The 22,449-nt window shown below is 46.4% G+C and overlaps 1 protein-coding gene across 3 annotated transcripts in view; it reads left to right on the top strand.

Moving 5' to 3' along the window:
• Positions 1-22,449, top strand: part of LOC146201240 (PAT complex subunit CCDC47) — a 66,257-nt gene that overhangs the window by 8,728 nt on the left and 35,080 nt on the right. For all 3 annotated transcript variants that reach the window (XM_084595718.1, XM_084595716.1, XM_084595717.1), the window contains exons 2-6: positions 5,430-5,653; positions 9,966-10,076; positions 14,161-14,335; positions 14,400-14,605; positions 22,112-22,213. In XM_084595718.1, the coding sequence (XP_084451844.1) occupies positions 5,444-5,653; positions 9,966-10,076; positions 14,161-14,335; positions 14,400-14,605; positions 22,112-22,213 (804 nt within the window). In that variant the 5' untranslated portion in view covers positions 5,430-5,443. The remainder of the gene's footprint in view (positions 1-5,429; positions 5,654-9,965; positions 10,077-14,160; positions 14,336-14,399; positions 14,606-22,111; positions 22,214-22,449) is intronic.

Below are 22,449 nucleotides of genomic sequence, written 5' to 3'. Positions count from 1 at the left end.
AGTACACTGTCATAGGCTCCTTTGATATCCAGAAAAGCTAGCCATAGGGGTCTGTGTTCCTTTTCTGCTACCTCGATACACTGTGTCAATGAGAATAGATTGTCCTCTAACCTCCTTTGTTTCCGGAAGCCATTCTGCAGCTCTCCCAGCACCCCCTTGCTCTGTACCCATGCCTGCAGTCTGTCCTTTATAATCTGCATCACCACCCTGTAGACCACTGATGTTACTGTTATGGGACGGTAGTTGCCTATGTCAGCTTTCTCCTCCTTTCCCTTATATATCATGCTCATTCTACTTAGTCTCCATTCATCAGGAATTTTGCCATCCATTAACATTTTGCTCACCACCTCTCTTAACGTTTCCTTAGACTTTGGGCCCAACATCTTTAATAACCTAATAAGAATACCATCTGGGCCTGCTGATGTGCTACTTGGTACTCTCTTCTCAGCCCTTTCCCATTCTCTTTGTCCAATTGGAACAATTGCACTAACCGGTCTATCGTCCTCTACTAAGGCACCTACTGCATTTCTTTGTTCTTTAAACTTTTCTGACATCGTTAGTCGTATATGCTCTATTGCCTTTTCCCCTTCTAGCCGAATACCTTGATCTGTAACACTAGACCTCTGCTCTAGGCTAGTCTTATTACTAAGGGAATTCAAGTGTTGCCAGAATTTCTTAGCTGCATTTTTATCCCTTTTGTTTACTTTTGACAGCCACTGGGATCCTTGTCTTCTAATTTTCTCATTGATTAAGTAGGATGCCTCCCTTCTACATTTTATGTATTTATCCCATTTTCTCTCAACGTCTGCTTCTGGGTCTCCCCTATGCTTAGAATATCTGTGTTCCCTGGAGGCTTCCTGATGTTTCTCTATGGCCTTCTTCACCTCCCCATCCCACCAGCTCTTTGGTTTTCGTCTTGTCCTTTTTTTCCTGACTCGCACCTTAGCCAGCTCTAGCCCAAACAGTCCCATTAACTTTGTGTATGTCCACTCTGCTTTATTATCCTTAGAGATTACTGTTTCAATATGGGTACTTGCTGTTTCTATTTGCTGCTATTTGCATCGTTGCCATGCAAATAGCGCCGCCAATGTTACGTTTTTGATCGTCTAGACCTCTGCTCAGTTTTCGTTATATTTGCACATTCAGGCATGAAAACTTAAGTGACACATTTATTTTTTTGCCAGTTCAAGCGCGCATATGTGTTGCCTGCAGACATTTGGTTATGTACTGCTAATTCAGAATAATTAAGGAACATGAGGGTATTCGCAATTCAATTTCATTCCACATCTCGTCTCAAGATTATTTTCTGTCCGAGGTTATTTGAATACAAAACTGAATTAGACAAAACAACTCCTGAAGTGTGACTTCACAAGGAAAATGCAGATATTACAAGCATTTCTACATATTTGTGCTTTGTTTTCTATGTGGTTACATGAATTCAGCATGTGCTGCGGAGAGCACTTTTTTTTTTTTCAGTGCACTGCGGTTTTTTTATAGGTTACATGTAATTTTCATGTATTTCAGGTTCCCTCTGCGCTGACATCACTCTCATGCATACTGTGCTTTTTAGAGTATGAGGTTTGAGCCTATGTCAATCACATGCTGAGGATTAGGGTAGAACGAGATGAAGAAGATGGCTATGCAGGAACCAAAAAAATGTGAGCAAGGGTTTTGAAGGAACCTCAGTCCGCAAGGCAAAGTTTCGACAAGCAGACATTTTCACCTGGGTGCCCAGGAGAAGACTAGTTCTCTAGTCAGAACGTTGGTTTGCAGAATAAGGCTCCTCCTAAGCCCTTGCTTATCTTCTTATATACATAATGACGATTACCAATGCAGCAAAGCTTTGATGGCCCTGACAAAAAATCACTCAGAAGATTTTTCTCTAAAGCTGCGAAAAATAATTCATGTTCCTCGGTGCTTCACACCTTGCTCATACATGACGTACGCCCTTTCCCCTCACAGCACTAATGTTAGAACCTTGCAGAAAACAGTGCATTTTCACCCCCTCCCCTTCACTGGTCCAACAGCTGAGGGGGTTCGATTTAAGCTGGCTGGCAAACGAGAGGGTTCACTGTGCGTGGAGGGAAGAAAAATGTGTGATGTCACAGCTCCTGAAGAGCAGTAATTTCAGGCACCGCCGCCAGATGCACCAGTTAAGAAAAACATTGGACACAAAAAGTGCTTTCCGCCAACTTTGCGCAAAAATTGATGCAATTTTAGTCATCTTGAAGTACAAAAGTAGGTAACTTAAAATTTGAAGAAGTGTCCCTATAATAAAGGAAATCTATGCCACACACCGCGAAGCGCTTCAGCACTTGCCTGCTGCGATGCTGCCATGGGCTGTATCTCAGTGCTGTGTTTCCTTTTTGTATGTCCTCACCTGTTTATGTCATGCTGATGCTCTCTGACCCCTCGCTGACTTCTGTTGCTCCAGCATGAGTGATTGCAAAACAACGCACAAATAAAGTTTGTTGCAAGACAGTAAGCCTCCATAACATTGTGAAGAGTATGGGAGGCATGGCTGAGGACTGGAGAAAGCACAGGTTAAAATGACCGATTAACTGTTTGTTAACGCATGGTGTATCTATTTGGCAAGCAGTGAAATACACACAATACTTTGGCAGTGAGGTTGCCAGTGTGGCTCACTAGGGAATGGAGACTAAAGTGCGCATATACAGAAGAGAGGCTGCGTTGCGGTGTAGACCTCTGGCGAGTCTCATATGTCACAGCTCAGTAGCTTGCCGGCGTTTGTGTTCCCTCGGTACAGTACTTGCACACACCAGCCAAGCTGCACTGCGTACAGTAGATGTTGCATCATACCAAACCAAATAATGTATTATTGCAGGGCCTAGTTCTTCCTAAGCTATTTTTCCTTGCCTGTGTTTCCTTTGCAACGGTGGCGTGGCCGTCTGTTACACAGCAGTACTTGCACTTAATCTTCTTCCGTGGAAGTTGCAGCTTCACAGGAGCCCAGAGAGAGCAGTGACGATAAGAGCCAGTCGAGTCCAATTTGATGCAAACACTCACTTTCTTAGCATTTTTTGACCGCCTCAGCATTTACACTCCTCGCCGGTAGGTGGTATCATGGGCAGCAGAAACTGCATCGCAAGATGCCTGTAGTTAACTTTTTCACAGTGTTCTGCAGTAAAAAAAAAGAAAACGAAATTAAATTTTGAAGGGCAGTGGGACGTTTCATTGCTGGTTATACTGAAGGTCCAATGATTCCTCGTGCATTCTGGAGGCCTGTGCAGAAACAGTTACGGAAATTGGAGCATGGATAAAAAGCTGCTCCACTTACAAAATAAAATATCAGGTTTGCATGCTACCACACAGGCACATGCAGCAGCCCTACCAGGCCAGCCCACAGTATCTTTGGTCCTCAGTGCATACCAATCAATGCGGCTGTTCCCAGTTTAGTTGCAGTATCATATCCACTAACAGAAATAGCTATATTTCGTCACTGGTAGCTCGAAATCAGTGCTTCTGGAGCTTTTAGCATATTAAATACTATGGTTTGATGATCTCATTGGGTGTTGAGGCGTCAACATGCTTGCAGGCAAAGAATGGAAACCAGTCTTGATTTACATCATAGGGTCCCTTCAGAAGAGTATGTATAGTATAATTTTAGATGCTTGTTTTCTTTTCTTTTGAATAGTGAGCAAGATAGTGTAAATGAGTCGCAATGTGATATAGCTTTGCCGAGTAAATAGTTTGTAATTAAATTTTTTTTTCTTGTGCAATTTCAGTTTCACCTGACAGGTGGCTGTGTTGTCACCGACAAGTTTGGGTTGCATGGTTGATGAAATAAACTGCAGTACAGTCACTGCTTATTCATTTTTTTTTTTTTTTGTAATTCCAACTCTTGGGGAAGCCTGCACTTGAGTTGGTGCAAATTAAAATTAGAAAGCAGGAATTGTATCAGTTTTTATGACTCGTCATGACATCAGCTCATCTATGACGTTGCAGCCATCATTCAGTTTTCTAAGCAGAAACTAAAACAATGAGAGAGAAAAGTTATTCACCACTTTTTCATACAACGATATGACTCTTCATGTTTTGTAATGTGATCATTCTAAAGACAAAACGTGCAACTGAAATTTGACCTTCCCTATCCTTTAAAAACTGAGAACACATTGGGAACTCCAAAGACAGCTAAATGCAGTAGTGTGCGGGAATTCCTCTGTGTGAATATCCTTTGAAGTCTGCCTTAGCAAATTGTTCTCAATCGTCTTTGTGGGCTCTTATCTTGCCCGATGCCGTTGCACAGCTGTCATAGTGCCAGACGCAACGAAACCCCTCCACATCTGTCACTCTTGTGACATCCTTTGTATCAGAAGCCCCATTTTCACTTCTGCGCACTTGTGACTTTATGGTGCAGAGGTAGCACGCTCACATGGTAACACAAGAGACCTGAGTTTGACACTTTCTTTCTACTAATGAACTAATTTTGCTTTAAAGAAAATAGTTCAATTTACTTCTTTGAAGGTTGCAGTGTACTTTTGCAGTGGGCTGAGGGAGGTGTGACATCGCAGGCCGTTTCAGCCAGTGGGAATTTTCACCCCACGACACTGTGCTTTTTATTGAATGGGATGTTCAGTGCTATCGTGGATCATGGTTTTCACAGGATACAATTGTACTCAAGCACTGCTGTAAGAATGGCAAGGGTGCGAGTGCACTGAAATCTGTGTATTCCGCTGCTGCAGGGGCAGGTGTGCTCACATCTGTGTGGTGTACCCTCCCCATTGCCGGCACGTGATGTTTATGATGCCAGAGAGCAGAGATTTCAGACAGTGCTCCTATCAGGGTCTGCACTTTGTGGGTTTAGCTGCTCAAAAATATAGCAATCTTTCTTCATTTCAGAGCACGCTTTTTTTCGTTACATATGGTATCACATGGAAGAATTAGCTTTTTTATTGACAATATATTTGGTGCTGTTGTGCACTTTGAAGTCGCTTTAGATTTTGTTAGCAAAAACAGTTTGTTTACACATGCAGGTGATTAATGCACAGATGGTAATTTTTGTAGCTGTCTTCTTTATGCTATGTTGTTTTTGTGAAAGAGACACGGTTGACGTTAAAGGGGACTTAGAACCGTGTTTCATACAAAACAAAATAATGAGCAACAGAAACAAAAGCAACAAGCTGTAGTACACGCATTTTCATACCTTTCGGCACACTGCTGTTTCCTTCAGTCATGGGACAAATTGTGAAAGCAGCTAACTTTCCACAGAAGCAAAGTTTTGCATTGGAAACAAAGAAATAGTGGCTATTAACTGAAATCTAGAAGGGATAAGAGGGATTCCAATTGTGCAGTCAGTGTGAGGTCAGAAGCTACTTATTTAAACGTTCCCTACTTAGGGAAAAGCAGGCCAGTTCCTTGGAATATGTGGGTATGTATAATATGGGGGGGGGTGGGGACCTCTCTTTCAGGAGGAGTTACCGCCATGGAGAGGAGGACAGTTTTGGTGCTGGTGGTGCTGGTGTCTGCCCTAGTGGACACCGCTTTGGGGAGCCGGGCCATCGAGGAAGACAATGAGTTTGCTGAGTTTGAGGAGTTTGATGACGAGGATTCGTTGCCGCCAGCGTCGTCATCCCAGCGAGCCGAGGCGCCCCCACCTACTGCCGCGGATGATGAGGAAGAGGCACGAGTGGAGGTGGTGCAGTTGCACTTTTTCCTACTGTACACCCTCTTAAGCTCACAGACAGGCTCAGTTAGCTAGTCCTTGAGTTCGCAGGTGCAGGAGTAGCGGTGGCGTAGAGGTAGAACATCCACATCACATACAGGACTACTGCAGTTCGATTCCCTGTGCTGAGCAATCCTCCATGGGGAAAAAAAAAAAAGAAATGGAATTGCATAGCTAGGTCTTGGATGCAGCCTAATTGCAGTGAACACTGCCGGAAGTGCACCCCTCACCAGAACAAGATTTGCCCACTATTGTGTAGTAACTGGCCACTATTTGATTTCGTTATATATCAATGAAGTGGAATAAGACATTCTGCTATAGTAACAAAAGGAGGGAAGCAGCTGGGAATGATCAGGTAACTGCAGATTTGTTGGGGGACAGTGGAGAGATCATGTCAGAAATACTAGCCACTCTGAAAACAATGACTCATAACCTTAAATCTTGGAAGAACACAAATGGTATTTTAATTATATATGAAATGGGACATCAAGGACCTGAAATATTACAGACCGGTCAGCTTACTCTCCATTATATACAAGGTATTTACTAAGGTAATCGCTTGATAGTGATGCTGACCTTTCAAGTCTGTTTTTTTTTCAAAAGCCTCTAGCATGTGGCCTTATCACTGTGATTGTAGCGCATGGATCGATTCTGTGCTCTTTGTTCGTTCATGGTCATAGCCGCGAGACGCTTTGTCACACAAGACTTGCTGAGATATACCTTGAAGGATTCCAGCTACTCGCGTGCGTTTTGTTCCAGGTTGTGCTAGTCACCGTTTGTGGCTTTACCTAAATGTTTCTCCACAGCCTTTAAATTGAATGGTGCGACGAGCATTCGAGGTTCGACTTCCGCTGAGAATTGCCTCTGAATTGCTTAGTTCTTTAGCGGGTGCAAGTCAGCCCAGTAAAGAGTTTATTCCAGTGAAATCCAAGTCTCTTTGATTGTGCCTTATCACTACCATGTGACGTCTGGGGGAGGTGCTTAACCCAGTCAAAAAGACCCCTGAAGACGCAGTCAGTTGAAGACACACACCCTCTCGTGTTTGTGGAGCCTCGTGAGCCCCCCACGGATGACCTGATGAGGATGCCGAAGAATGACTTGACCTCTTCGATCATGTAGCAAAATGCAATGCCTGCAATGACGCTGCAAAGTTGAGGCAAGTATACTTTGCACTTCAAGGTTCTGCCCAAGTCTGGTTCGAAAATTATGAGACTTCTTTGAAGGATTGGAGGACATTCAAGACGGAGCTTTTGACAACCTTTACAAGTGTCATCTGAAAAGAAAGCGCCCAGGCCCTTCAATCAAGAATTCAACTCCCGAATGACTCTGTCTTGGCTTATGTTGAAAAGTTGAACTGTCTCTTCCACCTCACCGATTCCAACATGATCGAGGAGATCATGATCTACTTCCTGATGTGCAGTGTAAAAGGCCAACTTTTTGCCGGTCTCCTATGCCTGCCACTGAAAACACTGGCGGCGTTCACCTAAGAAGCAGCGAGCATCGAGAAAACCTTGGAAGCCCTAAATCACCATAGTGAGGGCAGACCCCAAGCATTGGTTAGCAACCAATGCTTCGGGTCTGTCCTCATTAAGTCGTGCCCGCATGCTGTGCAGTCAAATTTTAGTAAGCAAATACACCGGTTGCTGTCTGCCGGTTACCCCTGCGTGGTCATTATGTCTGTGATGGAAGCCCTTCTTCAGAAGACCAAGCGATCCATGTTTGGAAAGACCATTGTTTCCAAGAAAAACACTGTTAAAGCTGTTGTGGTACCGTATATGCATAAGGTTGCCCACCACGTGAAGAAAGTGGCGAACCGACATGTCATGCCCGTGGTGTTTTCTGCTCCAAAGAAGCTGGCCTAGCTGTGCTCGTGAATTTCGCGTGTTGGAAAATTGAGCGGATGTAAGAAGCATGCTAAGCGGTTTGTCAACTGCTGTATGGGGGTCGTTTATGAGATCCCATTGACCTGTGGGAAGGCCTACATAGGCCAGACCGGGCGCAGTATTAATGACCGGGCAAGGGATCATTTGCGGGCTTTAAGGGGTGGTGGGACAAATTTGGCAGCACATTGCGCGAATTGCACTGCGTTCACGCACGATAAGACAGCGCGTAAACTTTTGGAAGCTTTTCACCTCGGGCAAAGGGGAGATAAAGATGTGGGCGATACATCGGTATAGCTCTAGAAGGCAGAGATCAGTTTTCTTGAGTGAGTTTTCTTGATACATCGGTATAGCTCTAGAAGGCAGAGATCAGTTTTCTTGAGTGTGTTTTGTAATATTTTGTTTCCTTGTTTTGACTCTGTCTTTCCGTTTTTGATATGTACTTTGCATGTCTCCCTTTCAGCATATATTTGCTGCTGTTGCCGCAAATAAAACCAGCGCTTGTCCTGTGTCCTCGAGTGTGTATCTTCCTGTGCACTATTACCTTTCGTCAACTTGCAATGCACCATCTAGCCCGTCTCCAAGTTTTTTTCTGCTCTATAAAACACTGATTCGCTCCAAACTGAAGTATGCAACTCCATTCTGGGATCCTTCTTATGACAGTCGTAGTACTGCTTTTGAGATGGCCCAAAATGACTGTGCATTTCATTCTAATTATAACTGCACAGCAAGCATAAGTAGCATGAAATCTAGTGTTTCTCTTCCATCGCTGTTACTTCGTCGAAAAGCATCTCACATCGCATCATTTCACAAGTTGTACCATCATCCCGTACTGCACAAGCGCCTTATTCCCCAGCTATTTTGTGTATCTTATCATACTGACCATTCTCATAAAGTCTGTTTCGATTCATGTAACTCCAGACATTTTTTTCGGTCATTCATGCCACGTACCTCACATGACTGGAATCACCTTCCAGCAGATATTTTCATCATTAATAATTACGAGATATTCCGCGAAGCTATAGCTAGCATTGTATACTCAGGTGTTATTTAAATTTGGCTCTGTGCTGTATTTCCCAATTTATGTATGTTTGTGTAGCTTTTTTTTTTCCACTCTCCCTCTGTAATTAATGCCTCTGGTCCTGAGGGGTACGATAAATAAATAAACTGTTTGCACAGGAGAGAGCCATCATACAACCGGATCTTCGCTCAGCGCCCGCTTTGCGCCGCCAAGCCACAAATATGATGGCATTGTGCAAGGAAGGTCTCCCACCCAGCTTCCAGCCTCTGTAGGGGAAACTGAAGACTGCAACCTTTGAAGGTGAAGTTGCTCAATGGCAAAAAGACGAAGATTCTCTGCCGCCAACAACAAGAGACGACTCATTACACCGCCGCACCACATGACGATATCGACCAGTGTTCAACACCGCCGCCCGACGAAATGACAGCGTTGTGCCCTGGCCACTACTGCAGTACACAACGGAGCGGAGATTGGACACCAAGGCAAGCACATACTGCAAGGACACAAACAAGTGACCTTGAATTGACTGTCGACAGTCGCACGGTTACTGCCTTAGTGAACACCAGAGCGGATTATTCAGTGGACTGGGCGGCCGCCCAGTGCAAGAAAGTGATGGCCACTTGTGATGACCTGTTAATCCACACTGCTGGTGGTAACCTCATTATTCCGTCGAGGCGATGCACTGCTAGAGTAAGCGTAAATGGTCAGACTTACTCTGCAAGCTTCATGATCCTACAGAACTGCTTGCGAGACATGATTCTGGGTATGTATTTTCTCAGTGAACATCGGGCAATCATCGACCTTCGCTCAAAGCTCATCAAGCTCTCAATGGACAACTCCTTAACTACTATGACAACATCGACACATCACATCGTTCTAAACGTCCTCGACGGAGACTTGACCGTGCCACTGCAATCAAGCATTGCCGCATGCTTGGACAACGCAGACATAAAAATTGCCGGAGGTGTCATCTAAGGAAAGGTGCAGTTGCTCTTGGAACGAGGGCTCGGCATCGCGAGAAGTGTCGCCCATTTCCGGCTTGGACAAGCTCTGTGCTGGTTACGAACTTCACCGAAGAATACCGGCATCTCAACAAGGGCACGAAGATCGCTTTTCTCGATGACCTAGCAGACATCCGAGACACCTTCGCCCTCCCCGAACAACCCGAAGATGATGCACCTGACCAAGGCTGTCAGCCCACGTTTGACATCAACCCAACACTACCCAGAGCCAAGCAAGACCAGATACGCACCATTATTCTGACAATGCACTTCTGGTAGCAACATAGTTGAGGATTTAGATCTCTTCTCTGTTCCTTAATTGCAAGCTATGGCACAGTGCCTCCATTATTTTGCTCACTGACTGGGTTGGCCACTTGCAGGAGGAAGAGGAGTTTGACCACTTCCAGGATGAGGAGGAGTTTGAGGGCCTGGATCAGGAGCGGCCACTCGTTCGGCCACAGGGGGACAAGCCGCACTTGACCATCGCCAAGGTCGGTCCCCATGCCCCACTTTCTGGTGGTCCTGTCAGAAGTGCTGGCAAGCCTTTGTCGAGCAGAGCTGTGAAAGGAAGTTAGCTTCATTTGTGTATCTACTATGCATTGTCTGTCATGACCCTTGGGGAGACATATTAGTGGGACATCCTGGGCCTGTATTCTCCTGGGGCTGCTTCCTTTTGCGACGTGTTCATTTCGATCGTGTTAGCGATACTCAAGTTGGCAGCACCCAGTATTTTCAGGCTCATTCCACCTGTCGCAGAACCCATTAGGGTCTAGCCTGGACAGGCTGGGGTAGTACCAACTTGGGCCTCACCACCAAAATGAATATGTCGCAAAAGATAGCAGCGGCAGGAAAATATCACCTCAGGATGTGTGATTTCTCTTCTGTTCTTTGTTTTCAGACTTCACAAGCTACTGCCGCAGTTTACAGCACGATTAGTTGTCTCACCACAGGGGCTGAATGCTCAGGGCGCTCGACTACGGAGCTGAGTGACCTGGGTTCGATCTCGGCTGCGGCGGCTACATTTCAATGTTTGTAGTTTATAGGCTTTATTTTCCTGAAGTGAATGTCTGGTTATGAAGGACGTCATAGGGATGGCTCTGAATGATTGCGGCCATGGGGAGTTCTTTAAATGCACTGACACTGCACAGTACGTGAGCACTTGTTGTTGTGGACGAAGTCTCAAGCAGAGCAAGTAAGAAAGAAGAGGGGGACATTTGAGCACATGTTCAGACTTGTCTTGTGGTGCCTGTGTTGCTTCCCGCAGGCGGTGTGTACTTGGCCTGCTGAACCAGGTCTTGCTCACGACGTTACAGACACAACGCTGTTTTGCCGACACACAGCATAGTGGTTGTGGAGGGAAGGATTTTGCTACACACGCGTGGTCCTCAACTAAACGAGCAGCCCGATTTACCTTTGGTCACGGCCTTCACATTTCCATGTGCATCCCATTCACAAGGCTGCTTCCTCTTCAAGTGTTTGTATCGAAAGGATAGAGTTCAGATGACTTGCCCACAGTGTGTTAGCTTGTGTGACGGAAAACATCGTTTGATATGACTCAGTTTAGCTAGAAAGCTCAAATTACATGGTTTCTCTGTACTAACAGACTCAAGGCTCAAATATTCGCGTACTGTTTCGATGACCAATAGGATAACGAAATCTAGGTGTCCAAGCTCTAATGTGTATAAAAATTTACTCAAATTGACTGAACCGGATGCATGGTGGTGGTGCTCAGATCTAGCAGGTAGCACTTGAATTGTTCAGTTTGGACAACATTGACAGGGCCATCCCAGTAGATTTTGAATATGCATACGCACCTTTAAACGTTACCGTGCTGCATGATCATTTTTTTTTTTCAGTGAAATAGTCAAGTGGATTCTCATTGCAGCTTATTGTGGCTGTCACTGCAGATGAAATTCCCTGACTGGATGCTCTTAAAGGAAAGGTAGTATTAAGTACAAATGCTGAGCTTTGGTAAAGGGCTAGGATGCCATGCAGGCAAATTTGGGCTTCATTCATCAGCCATCTTTCTCACCACTCATTGAGAGAAGAATCCAGAGACATGCTTACACATGCACCCTGGGTCTTGGTTGCTGGAATTTCGTAAAAATTCCACCTTTTTATCATATTTATGTACACAGCTACACCCCTCTGACGATAATGGTTACAGACATGTAGTAAAGTGCTACGAAAGAAGCGTGGGCATTCGTGTGAGCAGATATAGTGTTATTTTTTAAAGCAGGCAGTCCGTTTCATGAGGTGTCACTTTGGCTTCACAGGAAAAGATAAGGGACTCATCTTTAACAGTTTATGCTGATTGCCAGGAAAGATTATACTTTTTTAATTATCAAAGGACTTTGGTAAGCCCTTATCATCAACAACAAGACAATTCTAATACAGTAGGGTCCCACTGTTACATTCTCAGATGTGGCATTTTCATTTTTCATGACTGCTATGTTTTTGAGTTACTCCTCTCATACAACCTCTCATAGAAATTAATGCAACAAAAACTCGACTGTTGCATTGCTGTTGTGGAAGCTTTCCCTCAAAACTATGCTGCAAATATCACTTCGTGACGGTCACTTACCACATGCCCACATTCTTACAGCCTGTGTTGAGAGCTTGCATGGTGACAGCAGCCAACTTGCTAAAGCAAGGCTCCATCGGAGCATGGCTGCCATGGCCCTGCTCAGTGGCTTGCAGTGTGTTGCACCCGTGTCGATGCAATGCACACTTACGGCCGCTTGAATCTTGTTTTGGCTTTTAGAGCAGTTCCATTGTCGCTGTGGCACAAGTGCAAATGACTGAAAGCACAGCAAGCACCCGTGGCCAGCTCAGTGCCAGGTACAGCTGTGCAGGTTGGCTCCTTCGAGGCATCTTTCTGTCATCTGCACATAATTTCTGGCTTCCAATAGAGATGAGGATTGTGCAGGTTCAAAGTGTCTGCTGCAAAAAGAGCACAAAAACACGCGTGCGTGCCTGAACTTGGCCTGCCGTGTAGCTGCCCTCCTCTCTGCTGCCATCAGCATTTGGAGGGTGTTTAGGTCTTCCTGTGCGTGCAAACCATTACGAAAGCCACAAATTCGAGAGGTGCCTGAAGTAAAACCAAGCAGGAAAAGCAAACCCTTGAACATACTTGAACGTATGAAAATTGGGTCTCTGGCCAAGTAAGAAAGTTGGCTGTGGTTGACCTCTGGTTAAACCTAGTTGAATTATGAAAGCAATGGTTGCATCGGTAGTTGGCTTGTAGCCAAATGAAAGGTCGGATGCATAAGTTCACTCACCAGTGTTAGATCATTTTTACGCCCATCACACATTTCCAGAGGGGTTGTTCATGTAGCGGCAGGGAAACTCTCGCGTGACTGACTGGTGCTTGCCCACTCTGTGCAAAGTCTGCCGACCACCTTTGACGTCTCCAGGCTCAACGATTAAACTGACCAAAGCCCTCTTCCTTCTTTTCTCGAGACATGCAGTGCGCTTTTCATCCGTTTCTTCTGCACGCCGTCTCCTGAGGGTTTCATTGCGCCTGCCATTTGTGGCTACAACATACGAGTGTGGAGCGAAAGCTTCGGCTGTAGCCGACCGAACGTTGCTTCGAACACGACCAGCGTTCCGCCTTTAAGGGCATGACGTGATAGTGTAGGCTACCAGCCCACATATAAAGCCCCACTTTAACCAATCCGTATGAACGTGCCTTAGTGGCCTATGAGGGTAACATGAGTACAAGGGTCTTGGCAGGCTGATTCTGACATAACCGTCCCATGTGAAACGAGAGACCCAAGAGACCCAGCTCCTGCCATTTGCAGCTACGGTATACGAGCATACGTGACGAGCCGAGCTGGCTGGCGTAGTGTTGCGAAAAAATGAAAATGACGTTGCGGGTCCCATACGGTGCCTTTGCTCAGAAGAACATTTTCGTTTTCCGACTTGGTCACTGACCCAATTTTCTTATGTTGATAATGCTGCACCTTGACTGGACAATGTTCCATTTAACGTTAGTTAACGTTGCACTTTTTCTTTCTCATGTGTACTTTCCAGCTACTGCATATTATGGTTAATAAGTTATTTCCACTGTCGTGAGAAAAACATAAAGCAGAGTTCTGTTGTAGAGTTTAAAGTCTAATAAAGTTGATACACACTGAGCACCCTGTAAAGCAGTTTCGGCCATCGGCCGTGTAAATTTTCAACACTTGGGGTTCTTAACCAAGCATTGACAATGCACCGTTCTCTACATTGCAAAAGTTTACAGTCCACTGCACCATTTTTCTCAGGGGCACATTGAACCTTAAACTTTGGCAATGGGCGAAATATGGTGCGTAGCGTTTTGCCTCCATTGAAGCATGGCCGGCATTCAACATCGCTAGCCTGGCTTCGTAGTCGAAGGCCCTAACCACTGAACTGCCATGGTGGGGTACTTCGTGGAAGAATATGTATTGCATATAGTAGTTTTATTTTCAAATTCATTGTGAATCAAGCAACTCGCAAGAAAACATTCCTGCTGACCTTGGGGCGAAATGTGAACTTACATTTGAGCAAAGAGAGCATTCTCTGAAGGGCATTTTGTTCCTGTGCATGCAGGTTCCCCTGCACCTGCGCAGCAACTGGGAGAGCTTCTACCTGGAACTGCTCATGCTGGCGGGGCTGGCAGTCTACTTTGGGAACTTCGTGGCCGGCCGCAACAAGAACCACCGGCTGGCCACCGCGTGGTTTCACAGCCACCGCCCACTGCTGCTAGACAATTTTGCGCTTGTCGGTCAGTGAGTGCGACATACTTACAGGCTAGTTGGCTTTATGGGATCCTCTCTTCTTCCCCATAGGGGATGATGGCCGCAAGGAGCTGCCGCCAGAGGGAGCTGAAGAGGAATCGGCTGGTGGGCTGGTCAAGGACTCTGAAAGTGTGTACACGCTGTGGTGCAGTGGAAGGCTGTGCGTGGAGGGCATGCTGGTGGAGCTGCGGCTGCTTAAGCGCCAGGACCTGCTCAGCCTGCTCACGCACATGGTGCGGCCAGCACCTGACCAGCTGGTGAGCACCATGGTGGCTTCAGCTGGGAGAACCGAATCTCCTACTTGTCTTGTCCCTAGAGGAGATTTCTATATCTGCCAGATAGGGCACTCCCACTCTGTGCTGTGTAGGCAATCATCCCCCATTCTTTACAAAGATGTGTTAGTACTGATACGGAGCACTCGAGTGCTTAGTGTGTTGTTTTCACAGTGTAGAACGAAAGGCTCCCATTCTCCAGAAAATCTGGCGTTAGCATTATAAGCGAAGCATTAAGAGCATGCCCCTGAGGTGGTAGTTAGCAGGTCAGGCACAGTCACTGGGTTGTGCAACATAGACCACCTCCAAATTTGCAGGGGAGGTTCCAACATGGGTCACTTCTTTTAAAATAAGAATCGAGCCCACCAGGAGCTTTGCATCTTGAGCCTGACTCCAAGGCCATGCAGGCACTTTCATACTGCTTGAGCAAAGTAGTGATTGCAGTAGCTTGCGAATGTATGCTAATGTACGAGATTATGTACGAGATTAGAGGCAAAAATTAAGGAATTTGTTTTAAGCGACTAGCACAGTGCATGTATGTGAATTAGAATTTGCAAGTGGAGCTGCAGACAGGAGCCTTTAGTGCTTTCATTTTAAACCTTTCAAGGTGCACCCCGAGTATTTTTTCTCTTCTTCTGTAGCAGGCTGTGCGGCATAAATACCTTATTTACCCGTTAGTAATGCTGCACTGAGCTTTCATGGCACAAGAGATGGCAGATAAAAGGTACAGAAATACATCAGAAGCATGGATACTCTTTCACAGACGTGAGACAGAAAATCAAGAATGGTTTCTCTTCATCGCTTTAACCGAGTGCATTAGCTGGTGGTGTATTGCCATCCCAACCGCTATTTCTAGAGGAGCACTGTCACCACTCCTGCTATCTGCTTTAGAGGCTTCGACATAAAAATGAAGTTTCCTCAGTCCACGTGGTGAGCACACCTTTTGAACATCGAAAGCCATCCTCAGGAACATTCAAACAACCCATTTTCATGCACATGTAGCTCATCAAAAATTGTGTCATATGTGAAAACTGCATCAGGCAGCTTTCTATGGGGCTAAAGGAGGTTACGAGGGGTAATGGCTAACGTTGTTATAACTTGATGGTATTCGCCATGGTTTAATAAAATGAAATGTTAGCCTGTGTATCTCCCATGTGCGATTGTACTTTCCTTAAGACAAGGCATTCATTTTGCAGTGGATGCAAGAGTACATTGCCTCTGGTGTTGAGTTTCTCGCTAGAGTGACCGGTTACCTTAGCTTAATGCACTGTCAGGCAATGCAAGCATCAGCAGGGCTAATGTACCACATCCAATGGTCAGTTCTTCATGTCGGTGCCATCAGTCCACACAGTTTGAAGTATGCTTTAAGGTGCCTGCCCTGCATTATCGGTGATGTATAAAATTTTTTCGCGTTGTTAAATGCATCCCTGCAGAGCGCTGTGTGCACATAAAGCTTGCGAAAGTATTCTCTTCTGCTTCATGATATAACTGCACTACCTGTTCAGTGTTGCAGTTGTGTTGTTGTTGCCACAGCTCAGCAGCGACACAACTGGTTGGGATTCCATATCACTTCTGCGGCTTTCGTGGGCCGCATTGAGGAGAGGCAGTGCATAATGGATGGCCCCAGTTTTCAAAGTGGTGTTTGAAATGTCTACAGTAGTCGATCGATTTTTCAGACTGCAATAATTCTAACTTGTGTGATATTTCAGACTTAGTTCGAAAACCGTCATGCACCTCTGTATCAGCGTGTACGTTTTCACAACCAATACAGTTGAACCCGGATATATTGAACTCGAAGGGGATCACGAATAGTTCGATATATCGATAATTCGATATACAAAAAACGGCTTGTGACGGCACTTACGTTGCCAAAAAACGGTACCGTATTTGTCGCATAAGCAACCCACTCGCATAATGAACCCACCCTGCACTTTTGCACGGAGAATTTGAAAAAAAAAAAAAGCATTAAGGCCAGCTCGCTCACATGCAAGTGATTGAGCGATGTCAGGGACGAGCGGCAGCGTCGGAGCGAAAAATTTCAAACTCCCTCTCGCTGCTCGAGCCACCGCGGCAGCTCTAAACTAGGTTTCTGTGTTGCCACGGCAGAAATCGCGAGCGTTTTCGCTTGCATGTCGATGGCGCGCGTCACTCCGTTTCGGTCGTCTCATCCCCAGCTCATTGCTTGGCAGCGTGCCAAGATGCTGCGCAGCGATAACGTCGGGGCGCGTTTATCTTGATAGCTCCTGCGGTGGCGGGGAGCGAACTTGGCAGAGTGCCCGCGATGGCTTGATTGCACGTACATACAAGCCTGGTTCGATTTATCACGCCGCGCTTGGGCGGGCGTCATGATCGCAGCAGCCGACCGCCTGCTTTCGTTGACTCATACATGCAAGGATAAACGACTCCGGCAAAAAAAAAAAAAAAAAAAAAAAACCCTGCCGCTTCTTAACGTCTGAACAGCACAACGATAAGAAAGGATGACTCGAAAAAAAAAATAAATACATGAAACAAAGAGCTGCCGCTTTTTAACGTCCGCAGGCACCATAGCCACCTCAGTCATTGCGCGCGCAGAGAGTTCGCAACACACGCTGGAGAAAGCGTCGACGCCTGTCTGAAAACGGGCTGAGCTGGCTTGGCGCATGCGTAGCGCGTGCTGTAGGAGAGAGATAGCTTTGCAAAAGGATGGGCACACGCACGCACATGGCTTGCAAACGTTATGTGATGGCGCGCGGAAAACGATAACTGCAGATGCACGCGCCTTTGGGGAATGGGCGCGGCGCAGCCCAGACCAGCCGTCGCCGAACTGTCCCCTCTCATTCCTTCCGCACGTGGCTTGAAAACGGCACGCGGCAAACGGCCAAGGGTGATGCGATCGTCTTTGGGGAAGGCACACTTTCCAGTGCGTGGTGCGGAGTTCGATATATCGAACGACCGGTGAAATTAAGTTCAATATATGACGCGGCTTTCCTATACTTTTACATGGGATTTCAAGGGGATATTCCGTGAGTTCGATATAACCAAAATTCGATATATCTGGGTTCGACTGTATTTCGGTCTGCGTGCAGTCCAAAAGTTCAGGCTAAAATCGGCGCCAGCAATACTAGCAACATCATTTTCCAGCCGAAGGCTCCTTTCTTCAGTATTGTGTAGATGCAAGTGGGCATCAATGTTATTAACCGGTTTATTATGGCCGTTAAAGGCACTATCTTGAATTTAAATGAAGTCATTTTGGATCGACTAGCTTGGCTGTTCGTTGGTATCTGCCATTTGATGTAGTGACAGTAACTGTTCGTCTTGCGTTTTCTTTGTAGTGGCCTACAACGAGCGTGTAATCTGACTGAAAATGAAACATGATCTTTGCTCACCACTGCATCTAAATCCTCGCAATAAACTAAAAGTAGTGCCATCTCCTCTCTCCTCTTCCGGCACCACCGTTCATCCTCTCGCGTTTCGACCGTGGCTCCACCTATGCGGTGCACGGCTAGCGTGCGCTCTCTGGAGCAGCCGCTGGCAAAGGTGCTTGCGCCGGGCCTCACCAGAGCATTTCAGCTTGCAATTTGTCGCTACGTGTTCACGTCAAAATATTACTCTCTGCTGAAACATCAATACAGAATAACAGTGATTTTTTTGCCAAAATAGTTTCAGCTTACACCACACATACGCGATTTCGGCATTAGTTCAACTAGCCTTCACCTCCGTACATCCGTAGTTTGTCACTCGTTGGCCAAACTGAGCGGCATGCTCTAAAAAAATTGTTACTAGGCGGCAGACGGGAACAATCTAGCAACAGTCTCTGTATGGTTTCTTTGCAGCTTTCACTGGTTCGCGAGCTGCCGGTAAACTTGAGAAGCGTGGCAGCAGTTATTTTAAATGCGTTTCGAGCTTAAGCTGCAGATCTATCAGCGCTTGTATGCGTGGCATGCGAAATTGAGAACTAGCCTCCCGAACGAAAGCAAAGCACGAAATATGTGACTTTATCCAGTCGCCTAAGAGCCATCACTGTTTCGTTAAATGCGGTGACACACTGAAAACATGCAGTTAGCTTACATTCATGACAAAGACAATGCCTCAGAAAACATGGCTGATTAGCTGAAAACCAAGGACCTTTTTCTTTACTTAGATGTATAAAGCAAAAAGTGGGAAAAAAAAATGATGCGCGGGCATGGGGCACTTGGTAAGGCGAAATAAAATGAACAAATCTGTAGTGTTTGGCGGCGTATTATTTCAGAGATGAGCAATTGCTCACTTAACTCACAGAGACTCGACCGTAATGTTGAGAGAGTCTGTCCGGCCGATTGAGTGCCGCGAAACCTTCCTCCGTGCCTCATCTCGACTCGCGGCCGGCATTATAAATAACCGTTTGTCATCACGCCCAAGTGTGCTGCACCAGAAAGCGCAGCAACATTGCATTTCAAATGAATCAACTTAAAAAAAAAACAGCGTGAAAAAGGTGCCAGCCATAGCAAAACACACATTGATATACGCCGTGAGCGTGTCGTTTTGCACCGGTGGAAAGGGAGCAGCGAACACAACAAGCAAAAAAAAAGTGCACGAAAACACGTGACGGTGCTCGGCCAATGAGAGGGTCGAACACCGAAGGAGAGCGCCGGATAGGAGGCGGGCGGGAACCTTCACATTTTGGCGCTACTTTTAGTTTATTGAAGGGTTTTAGCTGCATAGACTCCGCCCATGGGGCAGGGGTGAGAAGGGGGGCAACTGTGAGTCATGAAGTTAAGTGGTGTAGATATGACGAAAGCATGACTCTGGCTGAGATACAGTCGAACCCGGATAACTCGAAGGGGATCGCGAAATAGTTCGATATATCGATAATTCGATATACAGAAATCGGCCTGGGACGGCACTTACGATGCGAAAAAACGATACTGTATTTGTCGCGTAATCAACACACTTGCATAATGAATCCACCCTCCACTTTTGCACTTGAGAATTTGGAAAAAAAAAAAAGGCGTTAAGGCCAGTTCGCTCACATACAAGCGATTAAGCGATCTCAGCGACAAGCCGCAGTGACAGAGCAAAAAATTACCAACTTGACAGCAAAACATTTCCAATTTGTTGGAACTGCGGGCGGCAGCTCAAAACAAGGTTTCTGTTTCGCCGCGGCAGAAATCGCCAGCGTTATCACTTGCATGTTGCACTCCGTTTCGGTAGTCTCATCCACAGCTCGTTTCTTGGCAGCGTGCCAAGATGCTGCGCAGCAATAACGTCGCGGCGTGTTGATCTTTTGATAGCTGCTGCGGCGGCGGGGAGCGAACTTGGCAGACTGCCCGTGATGGCTTGATTGCACAAGCCTGGTTCGATTTATCATGCCGCGCTTGGGGCGGGCATAGTCTACCGCCACAAAATCATTGGAAAGCGTGATAAAAGTAGCTGCAAATGCTGTTTGAAGCGAAAAATGCTAAAAGCCAGCGTCATGATCGCAGCTGACCCCATGCTTTCGTTGATTCTTACATGCAAGGATAAACGACTCCCGGAAAAAAAAAAATGCCGCTTCGTAACGCCATATCTTACACTACGCCGCGCGTACAGCACAACGATAAGAACAAACGACTCTCGCACAAAAAAAAAAAGAAAGAAAAAAACGATCTGCCGCTTCTTAACTTCCGCAGGCGCCATAGCCAGGTCAGCCGCCGTGCGCAGAGGGTTCGCAACACACGTTGGAGAATGCGTCCGACGTTCTGTCTAAAAACGGGCTGAGCTGGCTTGGCGCATGCGTAGCGCGTGCTACTGCGAACGAAGGCCGGGAAAGGGGAAGGAAAGAGATAGCTTGGCAAAAGAATGGGCGCACCCTTGCGCTTCGCTCTATCGCGTTTTTCCCCCTCTCGTTCCCACCGGTTCTCTCTGGTTCATTCACGCACATAGCTTGCAAACGTCACGTGCTGGCGTGCGGGAAACGATAACCGCAGATGCGCGCGCCTTTGGGGAATGGGCGCGGCGCTGCCCTAGCCGAACTGTCCCCTCTCATTTCTTCCGCGCGTGGCTTGAAAACGTCACGCGGCAAGCGGCCGAGGGTGATGCGATCTCTTTGGGGAAGGCACACTTTCCAGTGCGTGGTGCGGAGTTCGATATATCGAACGACCGGTGAAATTGAGTTCGATATATGACGCGGCTTTCCTATACTTTTACACGGGATTTTCAAAGGGATATTCCGTGAGTTCGATATAACCAAAATTTGATATATCCGGGTTCGACTGTAGTTTATTTAGGGAGTGAGGGCGATTTGCTGTTGTGGGGCACCACTGCTGATGCGCAGATCGCCTTGGAGTTGCTTGCTTTCAGGTGGTAGGCACTCCTGTTGTGTCAGCACTAATCAGTGCGTGCGCACTGGTGGTCATACCCATCATATAGGGCCACGCTGACGCTTTTGCACGGGCAGCATGCCGGAGAAAATCACAGCAGCGGATCGCACTATGCTACAATCCCCTATTATCGACATATAAACATAACTTCGAGAGCAGCAACATTCACGATATGCAAAGCCAATTTTTTGTAACAAAGCGATTTTCAAATTTGCGGGTTTTTCTCACTGTTCTATTATTCGGACGATTTTGCGGGTCACAGTGAGTTTGAAAAATTGGTCGGTGGCTGTATTTGTAGGGGCTATAGCCAACGAACTGCTGACGCTTTCATAGGTGCTGCTCGTTCAAAAGCTTCTTATCTTATTTATTTGTGCTACGAAATGGTCGAGCAAATGCCATCATGCACTTTCAGCACTAATGGCTGATCCAGCACTGATGTTCTGCAGTTTGGATTGCTATTTCGAATGCATAATCATCATCATCATCACCCTCACTATACCCACTTCACGACAAAGCCCTCTTCCATATCCTTCTAGCTAACCCCGTCCTCTGCCGGCTGCACATCCACTTGATCCCTGCAAACTTCCTAACCTCCCCCCCCCTTTCAATTTAGTTTTCTGCCACCCCCTGCTGCTTGGCTTCCTTTGGAACCCAGTCTGTCACCCTTAGAAACCATCTGTTATCTTGCCTTCATTACATGTCCTGCCCATCTCTTATTTTTTCTTCTTAATTTTGACAAGAATACTATCACTAACCTGCGTGACCCACTTGAATGCACTTGACAAGAAATCTACATTTGCAGCAACACGGTGTACAGTGATTCTGCTAGATTAAGTCACCGCATGTCGCTTGCAAATACAGCTAATCCTGTATGTAACCTCAGTGTAGTTAATTCCTCTATATTACGAAGTTTCTCGATTCCCAATTGAAGCACGTATGTGAGTGTTAAAACTCCACGTAACGAACGTGTTGTGATGGTTGGCCTTGATATTACAGGCTATCTCTTGCAGAGGCTATGCAGGCTATCTCTTAGCTAGTGCTCCAGACTGAGAGAGTCCATGGGATGTCTCAAAGCAGCTTTTAGCATGGCTGCTTGGCCCAACTACAGGCAGCATATGAGATGTGTCCCGAGGTTGGGGGACAGACCAGGCAGCGTTTATCTCTGTGCCTGCAGGTGATTCGGGTGACCATGAGCCCCCAGTCCATGGATGGCTTTGTCATGTGCCTGGCTACCAAGAAGACGGCGGCCCGCCTCCACAAGACCATGGCCGACCTGGTGAGGGAGCAGTCATACCTGTTTAAGTAGCTGAAGCGACCAGCAGCTTGCATCGTTGTAACACAGTTGGGGCGGCGCTACCACCGCTTCGTTAAGTGCCCAGCCGCTGCATTCACATTAGCCACCGATCTCTGGATGCTCATCAGTGTGGCTAATCAAGGAAATGCTTTATTGCTGCCCTGACCTGGCAGCTGGAAGCGTTTTTGCGACATTTCACAGTTGTCCTCATTGTTTGA

This window comes from Amblyomma maculatum, chromosome 2 (genome assembly GCF_055883805.1).
Source record: "Amblyomma maculatum isolate TAMU_Amacu chromosome 2, ASM5588380v1, whole genome shotgun sequence".
NCBI lineage: Eukaryota > Metazoa > Arthropoda > Arachnida > Ixodida > Ixodidae > Amblyomma > Amblyomma maculatum.
This window is presented reverse-complemented; position numbering and strand designations above follow the sequence as displayed.